General features: G+C 43.3%; 2 protein-coding genes across 2 annotated transcripts in view; one reads left to right on the forward strand and one right to left on the reverse strand.

Annotated features, from left to right (window-relative positions):
• The window catches only part of LOC138948777 (uncharacterized), a 408,503-nt gene that overhangs the window by 98,654 nt on the left and 289,735 nt on the right, over positions 1 to 20,114 (forward strand). The gene's annotated exons all lie outside the window — the stretch shown is intronic.
• The window catches only part of LOC138948768 (vacuolar protein sorting-associated protein 52 homolog), a 40,759-nt gene continuing 30,665 nt past the window's right edge, over positions 10,021 to 20,114 (reverse strand). Inside the window, exons 17-19 of the mRNA XM_070320377.1 lie at positions 17,566 to 17,743; positions 12,834 to 12,952; positions 10,021 to 11,294 (exon numbers count right to left, since the gene is read on the reverse strand). Of these exons, the coding sequence (XP_070176478.1) occupies positions 11,148 to 11,294; positions 12,834 to 12,952; positions 17,566 to 17,743 (444 nt within the window). The 3' untranslated portion in view covers positions 10,021 to 11,147. The remainder of the gene's footprint in view (positions 11,295 to 12,833; positions 12,953 to 17,565; positions 17,744 to 20,114) is intronic.

A 20,114-nucleotide genomic window follows, 5' to 3' on the forward strand; every position in this document is an offset into this window, starting at 1 on the left:
TTTGTGACTGTGGTAAAGTTCAAAGCGAGGACTTTGTGACGTATGGTTGAGCCATTTCAGACAAAAGTTTTCACTTAATCGTTCTTTGAAGGTGCGCAGGAATAGTCTCTCATCTGCCACGCTTCCAAATTGCCACACAAGGCCAAAACCAAGCTCACACAACAAAGACTTAACACGTGTGACCCAGTTGTCATGGCCCCTTTCATGCATATTCAATAGGGACAAGTATGCCATCTTAGAAAATCTAACGTCCGGCTGCTTAAGTAAGCGGAACCAATATTGAATGCACTTTGCAGCGGACTCAATGTGAAGTGGATAACGGCCAAGTTCACTGTAAATCATGTCGTTAGGTGTCATGGTTGGTACATTCATAAAAAGCTTGCACGCGTAAAGGTGCACCCTTTCGATCTGTTTATTTTCGCTGTGACCCCAAAGTTCAGAAGCATAGAGCAGTGAAGGAACAATTTGAGCATCAAACAGTTTGAAAAACACTTCACATGAGGAAATACCACACTTTTTCAGCGTTCTAAGGATTTCCATAGTTCCCTTTTTGCCTCTCGACACAAATTCCTCCGTGCCTATGTTTAAACTCATCATTGTAGAAAAGGTGAAGCCAAGGTATTTATACCTACCAACAACTTCGAGTATCTCAGTGCCTAAGTACCACTTTTCTTTCTCGGATAGATAACCACCTTTACGGAATACCACAACTTTTGTTTTTTCCGCATTAACTTTCAGTCCGAGTCTGTTTGATGATTCGTATAGTGTGGTTAGCTGTGTTTGCAGTCCTATTACAGTAGATGATATGAGGGCGAGGTCATCCGCAAACAACATAAGAAATATTTCTACCTGGTTAGGTAGTAACTGAATGCCCTGTCTCCCTTTCCCGATTATGTCATTTGCGAGTGAGAGAGAGAAAGAGAGAGAGTGAGAGAGAGAGAGTGAGAGAGAGAGAGAGAGAGAGAGAAAAGGACTGGCTCTTCTGAAAACAACACGAGCATAGTCATTCATATAAATTTATGAGTAAAAAGAAAATCGCCAGACCTTAGCTTTGCAAGGACAAACAATAACAACACAATTCCGGGAAAAAGAAACTTGATGAAATGTCGAAATGTCAACACCAATGAAGCCCTTTCTTTCTGTACAGGGAAGAAATTACACGATCGTCTTTGGAAATGAAACGTTAACTGAACTTGGATTTTGTCTTCAAAAGGCCCAATCTTTCTGAGAAAGAAAAACCCACAAACTTAGGAAAAAAAAGAGAAGAGAAACTCGAAAAACATGAACGATGGGTGGGAGTGAGGAGAGGGGACAAAGAATAAGAAAAAAGGAAAGAAACACGAAAAGGTAAAGAAGGGGAAAAAGATGACTTTTAGAACAGTCTGCACAAATCCTGGTGAAAGTGAGCCTATAGTCTCTTTGAAAAAATCAGGGTGGGCGTTTGCTAGGTAGTTACCCCTGTGCACAACTTTTGGCCCAAAGTGGGGGGTGGGCGTTTGCTAGATGGTGGGCTTATGCTAGGGATTTTACGGTATATTCGGATTAAAAACAAGCTCTGAAAATTAAAAATATAAAAATTATTATTAAAATAAAATTTCCGAAATCGATTTAAAAACAATTTCATCTTATTCCTTGTGGGTTCCTGATTCCCAAAACATATAGATGTGATATGCCAACCATGAGAGAGAGAGGTTTTTATCTTGCTCTGAGATATTAAATAAAACCTACAAAATGTTAATTATGCTTATTTCAAATACTTTTCCCTGTGTATGTGTGTGTGTGAGAGAGAGAGAGCTTTCTGCACAATACTCCGGAGTGGATATGAATGAGTTGAATGGAATAATATTATATAAATGGTATCATTGGGGTATCATTTGGATTCATTTGGGTTCATTTGGGTAATTAGACGCACCCAGGAAGAGGCTTTCATTTCATCCTACTCAAGATAATATGTAGTATTGAATGAAAGAGTCTTTTGAGTGGATGTGAGATATCATATTTATATTTTGTTGTGATTACTGGTTAATACTTGTGATTGCTTGAATATAGGTACGAGGGCAAAGGGCAGAAATTGTGTTCAGTCTTTGTGCCTTGTTTGAGTGTTGTGTGAGACGGGAGTTTGTAAACAGAGTAGCACACGCATTTTTCTGTTAGGAGCATAAATACACACAGACACTTACACGCAAGTACCAGCCGTAACACACACATCGTATTTGTTCAAACGTGTATATTCTGCACTTTCTAATACCCTGCATGGATCTCCAAATCAAGAATAATGAAAAGTCGTCGAATAGCCCTGCAGCACTCACACGAACATGATAGAAGCTTGCATGCATGCACCCAGGCTCGCTGTTTTCGGCTAAAAGAGCTTACCGTTGGATCTTCGCTCAGACAAATGTAGCTGTCTTGTCCACTTGCTCCTGTCGCATAGATCTGCAATGTGCAACATCATCTTTGATTAATAAGTCTGAGGCACAGACAAACACACACGCGCGCACATTTGCGAGAGAATGCACGTCAGTCTATTCAATCAAACAGTATAAAAACATACCACAGACGTGGTATGGTGGTGGAAACTGGACATTCGCCGTATAGCAAACTCAAGAGATTCATTTGTGTGTGTATGTTTAATCAAAAGTTCATCTTGGGCACATTCAGTCTGTATTGTAACAGGACCCATCCCGTAAAAACTTCGAACAGATCTATTAAGGCTGGGTGGCCGAGTGGTAACGCACTTGCGCTCGGAATCGAGAGGTTGCGTGTTCGACCCTGGGTCAGGTCGCTATTTTCTCCCCCCTTTCCTAACCTAGGTGGTGGGTTCAAGTGCTAGTCTTTCGGATGAGACGAAAAACCGAGGTCCCTTCGTGTACACTACATTGGGGTGTGCACGTTAAAGATCCCACGATTGACAAAAGGGTCTTTCCTGGCAAAATTGTATAGGCATAGATAAAAATTGTCCACCAAATACCCGTGTGACTTGGAATAACAGGCCGTAAAAAGTAAATATTCGCCGTAATGGCTTGAGATTTACTGGCCGATGTGAATGCGTGATGTATTGTGTAAAAAATTCCATCTCACACGGCAGAAATTAATATGTAAATCGCCGTGAGCTCTTGTGAGAAGGGGCGATTAATAAATGTCCATTATTATTATTTTTAAATTCTGAAATCCTTGACAATTTTTTTTTCCAATCATCTGTATCTTTCTTTCTTTATTTGGTGTTTAACGTCGTTTTCAACCACGAAGGTTATATCGCGACGAGGGAAAGGGGGGAGATGGGATAGGGGAAAGGGGGGGGGGGGGGAGATGGGATAGAGCCACTTGTTAAGTGTTTCTTGTTCACAAAAGCACTAATCAAAAAATTGCTCCAGGGGCTTGCAACGTAGTACAATATATGACCTTACTGGGAGAATGCAAGTTTCCAGTACAAAGGACTAAACATTTCTCACATACTGCTTGACTAAAATCTTTACAAACATTGACTATATTCTATACTTCTTCTTCTTCTTCTTGGCGTTCGCAGAGGTTACACAATCAGTCCAGCACTGGTGATAAATGTTGTCGTTTTCTCCAACTCCTGTCGACTGCCGTATAGTTTGGTCTGCAAGGGAGTTGGTGACGGCCACACTTCTTTTCGTTCCTCATCTAGTAAGGGACATCGCTGTAAGATGTGTTCCGCTGTTTGGTCCTCTTGACCGCAGGCACAGGTTGGTGATGGCGCCAGCTTGAACTTTCGGTTCATGTGAGCATTGAGCCTGTTGTGGCCAGTACGCAGCCTGATGAGGTTGACTTGCTGCTCTTTAGACATTGTGTGGTAGTCATCTCTGTTTGTCCTTGGCCTCATCAATGCCTTGATGATTGTCTTCTGCTCACTAAAGCTGACACTGTTTTCAGGTTGGTCTTCCACGGCTCCTTCTTTTGCCAGCTCATCTGCCCTTTCATTTCCTGGTATCCCACAGTGTGCTGGTATCCACTGGAGGACAACTCTTCTGGTTTGTCTGACCATCTGTAATGCTTTGGCCAGCTGTGGGAGTTTGTCGTTCTCTAGGGCCTGAAGGACTGAAAGGGCGTCCGAGAGGAAGACAACTTGGTAGCAAGGGTCTGCGGAGTCCTGAACGAAGGAGGCGGCCTGCATGAGAGCTTCTGCTTCTGCTTTATAGTTTGTGCAGTGTTTGCCAGTGGCAACGCTGGATGTAGCTGTATGTCCCCCAGGGAACTGGATGAGAATGCCTGCACCTCCATTGAGCACGGCGTTAGTTGCTGATCCATCGGTGTATACATGGATCCACGCCTCTTTTGGGTACTGTTCGTCGATCAGGGCTAAGGTGAGTGCCTGTCGAGCTGTGTCATTCTGATCTTCTCCTGAGGTAACATGTGGAACACTGGTGCAGATCTGGATGCCTGGTTTCTCTGTTGCCTTGGGGGTTTCCTCTTCTTCTTGAGTCAGAGGTAGAGTGTTCTGTGGAAGGACTTCCCTGTACTGTCGAGAAAGTCTCTTGCTCTCGTGTACAAAACTGCTCCGTTTAAGCCGGTTCTTGGTGAGGTTGCTCAGTCTGTGCTTCATGGGGTGGTCGGGTAGGCACTTGAGCTTCTCGGCCTGTACCATAGTCTTGGCTTCTCTTCTCTGACAGAGGGGTTGGATGGTGGTAAGCTTCTCCATTTCCTTGATGGGCGTGGATTTCATTGCACCGGTGATGAGTCGGAGGGCCTGGTTTTGCACACGGTCAAGGGTCTGCAGGTTTGTCTTGGCTGAGGTTGACCACGCTGTGGAGCCGTACTCGAGGTGGGGTCTGATTGTTCCCTGGTATACTGTCTTCAGTATCTTCTCGTTCGCTCCCCAGGTGGTACCTGCCAGCTTCCTGAGTATGGCTAGCTTGCGCCGGGCCTTCGTCTCTGCCTGTGCAATGTGTGGTTTCCAGGTCTGCCGTCTATCAAAGGTGACACCAAGGTACGTTGCTTCTTCATCCTCTCTCAGAGGAGTTCCACCAAGCCTAATGGTTCCGGCTTTCTGCTTTGGCGACAGTGTGAATAGGGTGGTGGAAGATTTCTCCTTGTTGATGGAGACGCACCAATCTTCTGCCCATGCGTTCAGCCTATCTGCCGCTTGCTGCATTCTGTAGGTGGCAGTACTTGCGTGCTCCTCCTTGCACCAGATCACAAGGTCGTCTGCGTAGAGAGCAGCTTTGATCCCCTTGGGCATCTCAGACACCAGATCGTCGATGAAGAGAAGGAAGAGTGTGGGGGAGAGGACTCCGCCCTGAGGGACGCCATGACGAAGGAGGAACTTCTTGCTTTTGGTCTGGTCGACGTTAACTCTTGCCCTGCGGTTATAGAGGTAAGAGCGAATCCACTGGTACATGTTGCTGGACACGCCTTTCCTCAGCAGTTTTACAAGGAGTCCATCTTTCCAGACCTTGTCAAAGGCCTTCTGAAGATCTATCCAGGTGACGAAGACCAGCTTCTGTTCCTGAAAGGCATCTTCAACTTCTTGCGCCAGGTAAGTGACCTGATCTTCAGTGCTGCGGAACTGTCGGAATCCAGCTTGTTCAGGGGCGAGGAGGTTCCTGGATTCCAGGTACCACCTGAGGCGCTCGTTCACAATTCTCTCCAGGGTCTTCACAACACAGCTGGTGAGGCTGATTGGGCGATAGCTGGTGGCCTTCTTTGGATCCTTCCCTTTTTTTAAGATGGGGATCATGATCGCTTCTCGCCAGAGTTGTGGTAGCGATCCTTCTTGCCAGCTGCTGTTGAAGACCTCGAGTAGCTTGTTCTCTGCTGCACTACCAAGGTGGGTTAGCATCTTGTTGGTGATGCCGTCTGGGCCAGGGGACTTCTTCGCCTTTGACTTTTTCAGAGCTGAGTGCAGCTCGTGGAGTGTGAGTGGTTGACTCATGGCGTCCACTGTCGACTGTCTGGCAGGTCTCTCTCTTTTCTCTCTTCTTGCTTCTCTCTGTTTCTCGGGGCTAACATGGAGGTTGCTCTCAGCTGCATAGCTTTCAGCAAATTGGTTGGCAGCATGCTTTCCAGTTAGCACCTTCCCGTTCTCTTCTAATGTGATCTTTCCTCTGCTGGTGTTCTCATCATTCAACTGCTTGGTGAGCCTCCAGAGCTTTCTGCCATCCTTCTCAAGGTTCAGAGAGCTTGTTTTCTCTTGCCAGCTTCTCCGTCTTGCCTGTAGCTTCTTTTTGAGAAATTTGGCTTTGGCTTCCTGGAGGCGGATGTTGTTGTTTTGTGACGGGTTGACTTCTGCTTCCCTTCTGGCGTCTGCCAGATCATCATCCAGTTCCTGCAATTCATTGCTCCAGTAGGGCTTATAGTCTCTCCTGGCACCCCTGGGAATGGACTCACGCGCTGCTCTGAGGATGCTCATGTTGAAGTCCTTCGCCACCATGTTGATGTCTCGACCCTCGACTCTGATGTCTTTGGTGAGTTCGCTGGTGCGGTGTCTAAAGAGGAACCAGTTCGCTCTTTTGTAGTTCCACCGTGGGAAGGAAGCTTCAGTGCAGGACTCCATGCCCAGGGTCAAAAAGACTGGCCGATGGTCACTTCCACCTAGCTGTTCTCCGACCTCTCTGCTGGTTAGCTGGTGCATGTCTTCCGTGCAGAAGGCTAGGTCAGGAGTGGATGTAGTGTGCCATCTTCTGGAGTAGAATGTAGGGCAGTCAAAGGGACTGTTCAAAAGGATGAGACCTTTGTCGTCCTGCCAGTTCTCCACCTCTTCTCCTCTCCGATCCAGGTGGTCATATCCCCAACTCTGTGAATGACTGTTGAAGTCACCCACCACGATGAAGTTGGAGGCCTTTGCGGGGATCGTGTCAAGGGCGAGGTGTCTATCATTGGGGCAGTAGAAGTTGACAAGATGGAATTCTGATGTCTTCGTCTGAATTCGAATCACCTGATATTCGGAGTCCTCCATGTGCGTTTCTATCAAACAGGCATTGATGTTGTTCCTGATGAGGGTCAGGATTCCTCCTTTGCTTCGGTCTGTTCTGTCGGACCTAAGGCATTGGTAGCCTCTCACTTTGAAGGACTTTTGGGGTGTCAGGTGCGTCTCCTGAATACAGCAGATGTTGATGTTCTTCTCATGCAGGATATGCTCCAACTCTGTCTTCTTGTTCAGGATACTTTCTGCGTTCCAGTGCATGACCTGAAAAGGTCGCTGCTGACTGGGTTTCTTCCTGGTTGTGGTGGTGCCAGTCACTTTCCTCCCGCGTCCCCTGGCGTGACAAGACGGACGGGAGGGACCTCCAGTAGTTGGGGCTGGGTCCCTTTGAGGCATGGGACCCGACGCTGCTCCACCCTGGGGGGTCCTCAATGGGTGAGCGCCATTTCCATCTGTGCTGGTTGATTGTGTCATTTGCGTAAGTGCGTGTACCCGTGGTTTGTTAGAATGCGCCGTGCGGCCCGGGTCCTCCGTCTTCAGCATTCGGGGTTTTCTGTCGGGGTTACCTCACCCTTAGCTCATGGCCCGTACGTCCTACCCTGAGAGCACAGGGGGGAGGATTTTCCGGGATCCCACCCGGAGCCAGTTTGGTCCGCGGCCGCAAGCGGCTGATCTCCATATCTGAAGACCGTTCCCCTATCCGCCACCCGGGGACGCGCTGGGTTGGGGGTGGTCGCCCCACTGAAAATCCCACACTGGGTTAAGAAAGATCAGCCTGTCCCAGACTATATTCTATACAAGAACCACTTAACAAGGGTAAAAGGAGAAACAGAATCCGTTAGTCGCCTCATACGACATGCGGGGTGCAGAGAAATAAGGATGTGGAAAAGAAGACTTTTGGTAAGTGAAATAAAGGTGATGGATCCAGTCAGGTAGAAATAAGACAACAAGAAAAGAATTGGAAAACTGCAGGGAATAGTAGGGAGAGTTTTCTTGGAAGGAAATATAGGTGAAAGGACTGGTAAGGCAGAAATAAGACAAAAGAAGAGAAGAAACAGAACCGTTAGTCGCCTCTTACGACATGCTGGGTAGCATCGGGTAAATTCTTTCTAGTCCCAACCAATATGGGACTCCCCCTAACCCGCGGGGGGTATTATCTGTATCTGACCGAAGTAAAAAATCAAAAAAAATCAGCCAGTACACGCATCTACCCCCTCACACGACAATACATATGTGGCGAAAAAAGGAATCGAGAGGGGGGGAACAAGGAATAAATTAGATCCAGAAATAATTCCACTTCATCATTCCAAAATTCAAGTGTGAACTGATCGGATACTGTGGTAAAGATACGTGCTTAGTGTCGCAACTGAAAATACAAGCCCTAGGGTTTTACATCAAGGAAACAATTAAAGTTTAGTTAAGGAAAGATCAACAGAAATGTCGAGAACATGTAAAATATTGTACTTACAATCCGTTTCAGCATGCTCTTCGAATAATAATCTCCCAGTCAGCCTCGTGCTTACGACTTCGACAGGATGTTGCCTCTCACGCTGAGCCAGTACATTTGGAGTGAATTCAAAGGCCAGAGATGCAGTACAAGCACATTAGGTAGATCCAATTCATTTACATTGCTACCTTGCCCAATTTATGGCTATTTCTGTTGGTAACATCACACATGTGGCAAGCAGTGCTTGTTGCCGACTCTGCTGGGACAGGCAGCAGACGATTTTATTTAGGAACCAAATTCTGATTGGTTAAAACATATAACCGGAACTCAAAGTACCACTTGTTCTTTGGAAGTATCAAATCAAGAACAGATAATCAGGTAAATCTGAAATGGGTTCAACACTTTTAAAAAATCGTAGTAAATCAGAAAACACAGTAAACATTGGAAAAATCGTCCAGTATCGCTTCTACAGATCTATACTTGGACAAAACATAAAGCAATTCAGTAAAGCTGACACTTCAAAATGTCTGTTTAGTTACACTTTAAGGAAAGGAGCCAATTTATTTAACAATTCATTTTGATTTTTTAATTGTTTCACGAGTGCCCCGTCAACCTTGAAAGGTCATTACAGGGTTATCCATCTCATGACGCATTCAGATTCTGTTTCTCAAGCATATATTTGTTTATTCATGTTGGAAGAACTGAGCTTTGCGCCTCCTAAGCGTGACCTCACTGCTAACAACTCTGCAGAACTGCAAGGATAACCTGCAACCCATACTGCCTGCAACCCATAAATTGGACAAAGAAATTAACCACGGAGACAACCAACTATTTCTTTGTGCTTATATATAACTTTATTCATATAAAGAACATGTAATTTACATGCGCCAACCAGCATACAAATTAATATTCAAAGGTCAGTTACTCATGCAGACAAAAAAACACACACCACCAAATCCTTACGGGGCAGGGATGTAGCTCAGTCGGTATCGCGCTGGATTTGTATCCAGTTGGCCGCTGTCAGCGTGAGTTCGTCCCCACGTTCGGCGAGAGATTTATTTCTCAGAGTCAACTTTGTGTGCAGACTCTCCTCGGTGTCCGAACACCCCCGTGTGTACACGCAAGCACAAGACCAAGTGCGCACGAAAAAGATCCTGTAATCCATGTCAGAGTTCGGTGGGTTATTGAAACCCGAAAATACCCAGCATGCTTCCTCCGAAAACGGCGTATGACTGCCTAAATGGCAGGGTAAAAAACGGTCATACACGTAAAATTCCACTCGTGCAAAAAACACACGAGTGTACGTGGGAGTTTCAGCCCACGAACGCAGAAGAAGACCAAATCCTTACTAACAGTCATGCAAGGGAGAAAATTCACCTGATATTGAAAATGTTACATACACTCAGTTCACGTCTTACATTTTGATCACAATAAATTACCAGTAAGATACTGTAAAGTGTTTACATGCAAACAAACACTCCCTGTACACATACAGACTAAGAATTATGATATGGTCCACAACCAGTTATTCATTTTGCATAAGCAATTTACCTTCACAAAAACACACACATGCACGCACACACACACACACACAATAACACACACACACACACACACACACAATAACACACACACTCTCTCTCTCTCACTTATTACAGGTAACAACTTTTACATGTTATTGCACAAAACCTTTACACGAATGCCTCAATTCTTAATCACGGGGAGACTGTACACAATACATACACAGAACTTTCAAATAACACCATCAGACTTAAAATAACCATGCAATTAGTTTTGTTTAACTGGAATGCCTTACCTGGTGTATACATGCAATTGATTTCTTGCTTTCACTCTTGCCACCAGCAAAGTCTGTCTTCAAAGCAATGCAAAATGCCTTTCTTCCTGTTTTCAGCTTTGTTGATTTTCCTCGTTATTTTCTGCACTGTTAAAAAAAAGTTCTCTTGCAAAGACATTAGCAGTCTTACATCCATCACGCAATGAGGACATTGTCTAAGCTCTTCATATGCTTCTTTCTTAAATAGACGCGGGTCTAAGGCAGCAAGTTTACATTCTCTTGCATTTTGATTTCTCACTTCTTCTTTTTACATTGTCAATAAGGGATGTTCAGGTGCCAAAAGAAGTGTGCAGAAGAAGACTTTTTTACCGTATTTTCCGGGTCATAAGGCGCGACTTTTTTCCTTGAGTTTGACCCCTGCGCCTTGTATAACGAAGCGCCTAATCCGTGTATGAAATACGAAAAAAATTGGGAAAAAAATCATGGGGAACAAAACGTGACAAGAACTCACCTCCATCTCGAATACCGGTAGTCGTATTTTTAAATTCCGTGAGCACTTGTTTATACAACTCACACTGATCGTCACATTTCTCGGCAGTTTGATTTCATGACACACCCTCACACAGTCACACAGCAACCATGCCGAAGACGAAGCGACTTGCTTACGATGAAAAATACAAGATGAAAGCGATCGAACTTGCTGAGGGAAAAGGAAATCGGAAAGCAGTATTGGAGCTTGGGATTAATGAATCCATGGTTCGAAAATGGAGAAAACAAAGGACGGAGCTTGTGACCGGCATTTTCCATCTTTCCATTTTCATTCTTCGACCGTTTGTTACCGGTATACTTTTTCAATTTTGGTGCGCCCTATCGGCCCCCTGAGCCCAATGGGTGACTGGATTAGCGCCTTGTAACCCGGAAAAGGCGGTACCTCTTTTGCTACAAAGATTACACAAATTCGGCAATTTCTTTCCTTCTCTTTTGGTAATTTCCCCCACTCGTTCTTGGATGACTTGAGCGTTTCAGAAGGTGGGTTTGTATCGTTTGACTTCCACCATGACGTGATGAATATTTATGAGCTCGTTCCTGATTTGCATGGCTCTGAAGGGTGGCTGGGACAGAACTTTCTGGAAGCGGTGGTAGTACTGTATCAGCTGTGTCAGGGCTCCCTGCAAGTAGACAGTCAAGAAAGAAAACTTTCAATGCTTGATTTATTTTAGTTTTTATGTAAATATTATAGGGGAAAGAAATGTGATTGCAGTTGACAGTTTCTCGTTTGAAAGTAAAGATATGTATCTTCTTATTCCACGTCCATGAGCTGCAACTCCAACGCACATTCATGTTTTGCGCAAGCGTGTTTTTACATATACACCCCCCCCCCCCCCCCCCCCCCCACTGTGTTTCGAGTTGCTATGACCCACTGAACTCTGACATGGATTACAGCATCTTTACCCTTCGTACTTGGTTTTGTGACAACATGAACACAATGAAGAGGAATAAGGCACTATAGTAGGTCTGCACATAAGTTGACCTGTTTTCTTCCTGCCAGTTCAACACTTTCTTGGAGCATAAGACAGTAGTCTAAATGAAGGTAGTCTGCTATGTCCCAACTCTCCCTTACCTGCCTGAAGCAAGGTTATATTAACACAAGAGGAATTACCAGCACATAACCCGACAATTACGAATTCTTTCTTTATTTGGTGTTTAACATCGTTTTCAACCACGAAGGTTATATCGCGACGGGGAAAGGGGGGGAGATGGGATAGAGTCACTTGTCAATTGTTTCTTGTTCACAAAAGCACTAATCAAAAATTTGCTCCAGGGGCTTGCAACGTAGTACAATATGTTACCTTACTGGGAGAATGCAAGTTTCCAGTACAAAGGACTTAACATTTCTTACATATCAATTAATCAATATCAATATGAGGCTTATATCGCGCGTATTCCGTGGGTACAGTTCTAAGCGCATTCACATCGGCCAGCAGATCGCAGCCATTTCGGCGCATATCCTACTTTTCACGGCCTATTATTCCAAGTCACACGGGTACTTTGGTGGACATTTTTTATCTATGCCTATACAATTTTGCCAGGAAAGACCCTTTTGTCAATCGTGGGATCTTTAACGTGCACACCCCAATGTAGTGTACACGAAGGGACCTCGGTTTTTCGTCTCATCCGAAAGACTAGCACTTGAACCCACCACCTAGGTTAGGAAAGGGGGGAGAAAATTGCTAACGCCCTGACCCAGGGTCGAACTCGCAACCTCTCGCAACCTCTCGCAAGTGCGTTACCACTCGGCCACCCAGTCCTGCTTGACTAAAATCTTTACAAAAATTGACTATATTCTATACAAGAAACACTTAACAAGGGTAAAAGGAGAAACAGAATCCGTTAGTCGCCTCTTACGACATGCTGGAGAGGTAAAAAAGGTATTCCCATAACCATCTGGTCGTAGGGGAGAGAGATGTTAGAGATCTCCACTTTTCTGGGGGCCAGCTTTTTATGAGGGCGGTGCCCATCTCCTCTCTCTCGCTGCCTTTGCCTTCCCCGGCCCTGAATAGGGTCAGGTACCCATTTCCAGCTGGGTGGACTGGAGAGCGCTCGGAAAAATCGGGTATTTGTATTTGTCCCCGAGTGGGGGACGAACCATGCTGGAGAGCATCGGGTAAATTCTTCCCCCTAACCCGCGGGGGGGAATTAGGAATTACCTGCAGTATCTGCGTTCCATTCTTGAAGTTGGTGAACGCTCTCATCACATCCTGGTTGATGATCTCTAGCGCCCTCTTCCAATCATTGTTAAAACCACGCACAATCTGCTGCACTCGCCCTGTATGCAAAACAAAACAAGTCGCGTAAGGCGAAAATACAACATTTAGTCAAGTAGCTGTCGAACTCACAGAATGAAACTGAACGCAATGCCATTGTTCAGCAAGACCGTATACTCGTAGCATCGTCAGTCCACCGCTCATGGCAAAGGCAGTGAAATTGACAAGAAGAGCGTTAGTAGTTGCGCTAAGAAGGATAGCACGCTTTTCTGTACCTCTCTTTGTTTTAACTTTCTGAGCGTGTTTTTAATCCAAACATATCATATCTATATGTTTTTGGAATCAGGAACCGACAAGGAATAAGATGAAAGTGTTTTTAAATTGATTTCGACAATTTAATTTTGATAATAATTTTTATATATTTAATTTTCAGAGCTTGTTTTTAATCCAAATATAACATATTTATATGCTTTTGGAATCAGAAAATGATGGAGAATAAGATGAACGTAAATTTGGATCGTTTTATAAATTTTTATTTTTTTTTTACAATTTTCAGATTTTTAATGACCAAAGTCATTAATTAATTTTTAAGCCACCAAGCTGAAATGCAATACCGAAGTCCGGGCTTCGTCGAACATTACTTGACCAAAATTTCAACCAATTTGGTTGAAAAATGAGGGCATGACAGTGCCGCCTCAACTTTCACGAAAAGCCGGATATGACGTCATCAAAGACATTTATCAAAAAAATGAAAAAAAACGTTCGGGGATTTCATACCCAGGAACTCTCATGTCAAATTTCATAAAGATCGGTCCAGTAGTTTAGTCTGAATCGCTCTACACACACACACACACACACACACACACACACACACAGACAGACAGACACACACACGCACATACACCACGACCCTCGTCTCGATTCCCCCCTCTACGTTAAAACATTTAGTCAAAACTTGACTAAATGTAAAAAAGAGCGAATAAATAAATAAATAAATAAAATTGCATATATATAACTTTAAAAAAAATCTGTTTCTTGCTATTTTTCTTGCTTTTTTCTAAAAGGCTTCCATATTCGTAGCGTTCATTAATTAATTCATATTGTTTACATGTGCCAATAATGTTATAAAACTGTACCTATGGGGATATAATAACGATTGGCTGTAGCTTTCAAACACAGAAAAAAATATTTCAGTATTGCAAAGTGGTGTTGATAGTGTCGAATGTAAACAGAACAGTCTCAAACGCCATCTTTGGTTTACGAAACGTCACTTCGTGACGTCAACGGTCTAAAAACAGCCCAAGTCCTGGAGAACTGTTGCTAAACAATGCAATAAAGAATTAATTATTTCTCGTAATTGGTAAGGACTTCAAACCTAAAACTTTGCAGGTCAAGCTTAATTTATACATCCCCGCAACGATGGTAAAAGCCCTGGAAGTAATTAAATTAATTAAATAGGACTATGTCAGCCTTTAATAAACATCATGAGCAGGGAGGTATAGTTTACTGAGCTCAGGTCAGTTGAAGGAAAGTTGATTGGTTATTACGATCATATATGCATACTAAGAAAATATGCACAATCTCTTTCCATTCTTTCATCATTCCAGAGCTCATTCTGACAGTTCATAATTAACATGAAAGCAACTGTTTTCTTCTCAAAAATGTGTTGATGCAAGGGGGTCAGCATACTAGTTTTAGTACAGTTGCAATTTGTGTGTTGGGTTGTTAATTAAGGATTTACACATAAGATACAAGATTTAATACAATTGCAGTATATTTGCCTAAGTCACAGAAGGAAATGCTCTTCCTCACTGCCAAACTAAAGCAATTACTGTCAAGACTCAAACTACAGTAAAAAAATAAATAAAAAAAGCAATTACACACACCACACTGACAATGGTTCCTGACGTGCTCTTGCAACTAAAATTGCAAATATCAAAATATATAACTTTTATCAAATCTGTTTCTTGCTTTTTTTTCTGGCTTTTTTCTTAATAACCATCATGAACAAGGAACTCAGGTCAGTTGAAGGAAAGTTGATTGGTTATTACGATCATATATGCATACTAAGAAAATATGCACAATCTCTTTCCATTCTTTCATCATTCTAGAGCTCATTCTGACAGTTCATAATCAACATGATGTGTTGATGCAAAGGGGTCACAGGGTCCCCACTGGTTTTTAGAAACAAAATTCCATGACTTTTCCATGACTTTCCATGAGCCTCAATAACATTTTCCATGACTAGATCCACAGGTCGCCATTTCCGAACACGCAAACTTTTTACGTCCTGTCACTGCCTGTTTTGACACTGGCTTGCTTTGCACTGAATTTGAGTCAGTTTCTACGCAGTGTCTCTTCGACAAGCAAGTCAAGCATTTGCTACGCAGTCAGATTATCGGTAATGTTTGCTGGTCCTGTCATTTCACTAAACTGGACCAGCCACTGTTTGTATCCATCTGCACTTTCGTAAATTCCGTTTCGTAACCGTCACTGTCACTTGACCAACTGTCATTTTTTTCACCGCGATACACAGTTCATTGCGAAGATCTTCCTTGGTAATTCGTTCCAATTCCGCATACTTTTTGTTGTCAAGAAACAACTCGAAAGAAAGTTTCAAACTCATCATCCTCCATCTTGCTTGTCGAAGCGCTAAAGTACTTTATCGATGCAAAAACAAAAGCAGAAAACTTCGACGAAACCAACTCAAATGCAGCGCAGACGACACGACGAGATAACGGAAGGAAGTGAGCCTCGCTTTGGGTCAAGTGCCGTTAAAAATACCGTTATTCTCGTATGCAAATATGAACGAGAATCGCTGCTGGCTGGCAAGGGGGGAGGGGGGGAATGGCTGGGCAACGAAAATCGCCGCTGGCGTGCTAAAGGCTAATTTTTTTATTTTTTTATATTTTTGTTAAATTCCATGACTTTCCATGACTTGAATGAAATTCCATGACTTTCCAGGCCTGGAAGATTAAAAATCAAATTCCATGACTTTCCAGGTTTTCCATGACCTGTACGAACCCTGGGGTCAGCATACTAGTTTCAGTACAGTTGTAATTTGTGTGTTGGGTTGTTAATTAAAGGCACAGTGCGCCTCCCGTAAACCATCACAGATACTGTCAGGCTTTTACACACAGTACAAACACCCTTCCATTTGAACACTCACCGAGCGGCAACATCCTAGGTGCCCTACGTAAAGAGCGAGCAATTTTCAAAGAATTAATTTTTCAGATTGTCTCCATCACATTCGGACCCATCCTAAACTCAGGTCAAAAATGAGTTACTTCCCTTCAACTGGCGATAGCCGTGGAGCGATGATTATCAGAATGAATCGGACCGTGGTGCGTTTTGGCACTAGACCTAACTTTTAAAATCTAAATAATAAATTGACAGCTTGTTACACAAACATTCTTAAATCATAAAAGAATTCCTTTTTCATCAAGACAAGATCAGTACAATTCGAAGTTTTGAAAGTTTGAAAAAAGAAAAGCCCGGAAGCAGGGTCACGCAAGGTCGTGGTTTTCGTAGCAGACGGCGGTTTATAGGCAGTCAAAAGCCATCGCTAGAGTTCTTATGAACCACATTCGTTTGTTTCGTGAAAAGTCAGAGGTACATAATAACGTGCTATTGCAGATAAGCTCACAGCGAGCCGCATTCAAATTACAAACTGACGACTGCATTGTGAAAAAGGGAAACTGGATCACACGGGTTCACAATGGCTCAGGGGTAAGATAAACCACGCAAAAATAAATTCTTTGAAAATTGCTCGCTCTTTACGTAGGGCACCTAGGATGTTCCCGTTTGGTGAGCGTTCAAATGGAAGGGTGTTTGTACTGTGTGTAAAAGCCTGACAGTATCTGTGATGGTTTACGGGAGGCTTACTGTGCCTTTAAACACTCACCAAAGAGCGAGCAATTTTTAAAGAATTTATTTTTACGTGGTTGTTTATTAAGGATTTACACATAAGATACAAGATTTAATACAATTGCAGTATATTTGTCCAATAAACAATTTAGTCACAGACAGAAACGCCCTGCCTCACTGCCAAACCAAAGCAATTACTGTCAAGGCTCAAACTACAGTAAAAAACAAACAAAGAAAGCTATTACACACAAGACACTGACAATGGTTCCTGACTAGATAAGAATAATTAGTCAGGGATGCTACTAGGTTTCTTTTACTTCAGTTAATACGCCAATATGGCCATAACAGTTTGGGCAATTTACGTGAGTATTTTCAAGCCCTTGAAACCTTTTCCCCACCGTAAAACATGTTTGGCAGCTCTGCCAAAATGACGGCAAATGTTTTGAGCAGCTTGGAAAGAAATGTTTGCTCTCTGCTGACTGCAAACACCAAACAACATCCCTGGTCTATTAAACTATTTCACCCAGAGTGCCAAATACCGCCCACTTGAGCTCTCATATGCAGATCCCGGAAACAGCCACTATACACAATGCTACCAATGACGGATATCAATCTGTTTCCATTTTTACTTGTTTCCGGCCATGTTTGAGCATTTATCATTTCAGAAAACTCTCCGAAGTAACTTTGCTACGATTTTTTCAAGTTTGAAATTGATGGAGTTACTCTGCATGCCACAGAAGGAAATGGCTTAAGAACGAAAAGTGAGTAAACTGTGAGGGAAATAGTTCATACAATGATGTGTACACACCTTCTTGGTTTCTCAAGGTGTCAACCTGTCCTTTTTCCATGAGATTCTCAGAGTCCTTGACAAAGGTGATCATGCCACCGAAGTGTGGAACCAACACCTCCTCTACAAACTCCTGTGTCCGTGCAGTGAGCAGGTCACGAAACACTTCTGCCTCTTTGGATTCTTCTGACGTTCGCTCCTGAAAAGTACAACCAAGGAATACATTTTTAATAAAAGGTACGGATATTTACCCATGATCAAAAACTGTGGGGAAAATTGGATGCATTTCATAATTGAAAACAGAAACAAGAAGGGCAAAGCCCATACGACTCACATGCTTGACCTTGACCTTTACATGACCTTGACCTTCACTAAACCTAGCAATGACATACCCAAGGTCAAGGTCATCCAAGGTCATGCAACACAAAGCTGTTAATTCAAGACATAGGAAGTACAATGGTGCTTATTGGCTCTTTCTACCATGAGATATGGTCACTTTTAGTGGTTAACTACCTTATTTTGGTCACATTTCTTAAGGGTCAAAGTGACCTTGACCTTGATCATATGTGACCAAATGTGTCTCATGATGAAAGCATAACATGTGCCCCACATAATTTTTAAGTTTGAAACAGTTATCTTCCATAGTTCAGGGTCAAGGTCACTTCAAAATATGTATACAATCCAACTTTAAAGGACCCTTGCGACCTTGACCTTGAAGCAAGGTCAACCAAACTGGTGTCCAAAGATAGGGCTTACATTGCCCTGTATAGCATACATAGCTAAGGTTGCCATTCTCGATAACTTCAGAAAAAAATGCGAAAATGTGAAAAATGGTCGTTTTTAAGACAATTACGGCCCCTGTGACCTTGAACTTGAAGTGAGGTCAAGTTGCCGCACATGTTTTTTGAGATCTTGTAACCATACACCATCAGGCCACATCAGGTGTTGATAGACTTAATAGTGTCCAAGAAATATCCAACGTTAAAGTTTTCCGGACGGACGGACGCCGGGACGGACGGACGGACGACTCGGGTGAGTACATAGACTCACTTTTGCTTCGCATGTGAGTCAAAAAGTTCAAATTGAGAGTCATCTTTTTAGGGTTTGTCTGCTTTTGGGAAGAGGTGAATGTTGAGATCACCTCAAATTGGGTTATTAACCTTTAGCACTCCAGATTCCAGCCAGCATTACTTCCCCTGTAGCCACATTATTTTGCTTACCTAGCTAAAGAATAACACCCACTAACTTTCAACACTTACAACTTCTTTGAAAATGCACTAATAAGCAAGAAACATTGTGGTTGTGATGGGGTTATATTCAACATTAACATATTTTTGTTTGCATGCATCATTTATTTTCTTAGCATAAATATAAATACAAAATGAAAAGGGGTTGTGTTGGCTAGTCCATGGAATTTTGTGAAACTAACCAGTCTATGTCTGGTGAAACTCCTTTGATGAGGTAATCATGTTGACCATCCAACTTCCTGATCCTGGTATCTAAATAAATATATTTGTGGACCAGTGCATGTCATGGGACAATTTTTTTAATAGTTCGGTTAGCAACAAGAAGCAGAGAAAAGCTTTGATCTCCACTAGATCCACAGGTCGCCATTTCCGAACAGGCAAACTTTTTACGTCTTGTCACTGGCTTGCTTTGCGCTGAATTTGAGTCAGTTTCTACGCAGTGTCTCTTCGACAAGCAAGTCAAGCATTTGCTACGCAGTCAGATTATCGATAATGTTTGCTGGTCCTGTCATTTCACTAAACTGGACCAGCCACTGTTTGAATCCATCTGCACTTTCGTAAATTCCGTTTCGTAACCGTCACTGTCACTTGACCAACTGTCATTTTTTGTTACCGCGATACACAGTTCATTGCGAAGATCTTCCTCAGTAATTCGTTCCAATTCAGCAAACGATTTGTTGTCAAGAAACAACTCAAAAGAAAGTTTCAAACTCATCATCCTCCATCTTGCTTGTCGAAGCGCTAAAGTACCTTATCGATGCAAAAACAAAAGCAGAAAACTTCAATGAAACCGACTCAAATGCAGCGCAGACGACACAATGAGATAACGGAAGGAAGTGAGCCTCGCTTTGGCTCAAGTGCCGTTAAAAATACTGTTATTCTCGTATGCAAATACGAACGAGAAGTTGGTCATACGAACAAGCCTTGTGCTGGCGACGCTAATCGCCGCTGGCTGGCAAAGGAGAAGGAAATGGCTGGGCGACGAAAATCGCCGCTGGCTGGCAAAGGGGGGGAAATGGCTGGGCGACGCTGGCTGGCAAAGGGGGGGAAATGGCTGGGCGACGCTGGCTGGCAAAGGGGGGGAAATGGCTGGGCGACGAAAATCGCCGCTGGCTGGCAAAGGGGGGGAAATGGCTGGGCGACGAAAATCGCCGCTGGCATGCTAAAGGTAAATTCTGGTGAAAGACGAATTCCGAAAATAACTTGGGTTTGTATGGGTTGGGACAGAGTGAATACCCGTTCTTTTAGTGAGACAATCTACACGTGCTCCTCTCGTGACATTAAAGGCCAGTTTCTTTCTTTTCTTTCTTTATTTGGTGTTTA

The sequence above is a fragment of the Littorina saxatilis genome, linkage group LG15, assembly GCF_037325665.1.
Source record: "Littorina saxatilis isolate snail1 linkage group LG15, US_GU_Lsax_2.0, whole genome shotgun sequence".
Classification (NCBI taxonomy): Eukaryota; Metazoa; Mollusca; class Gastropoda; order Littorinimorpha; family Littorinidae; genus Littorina; species Littorina saxatilis.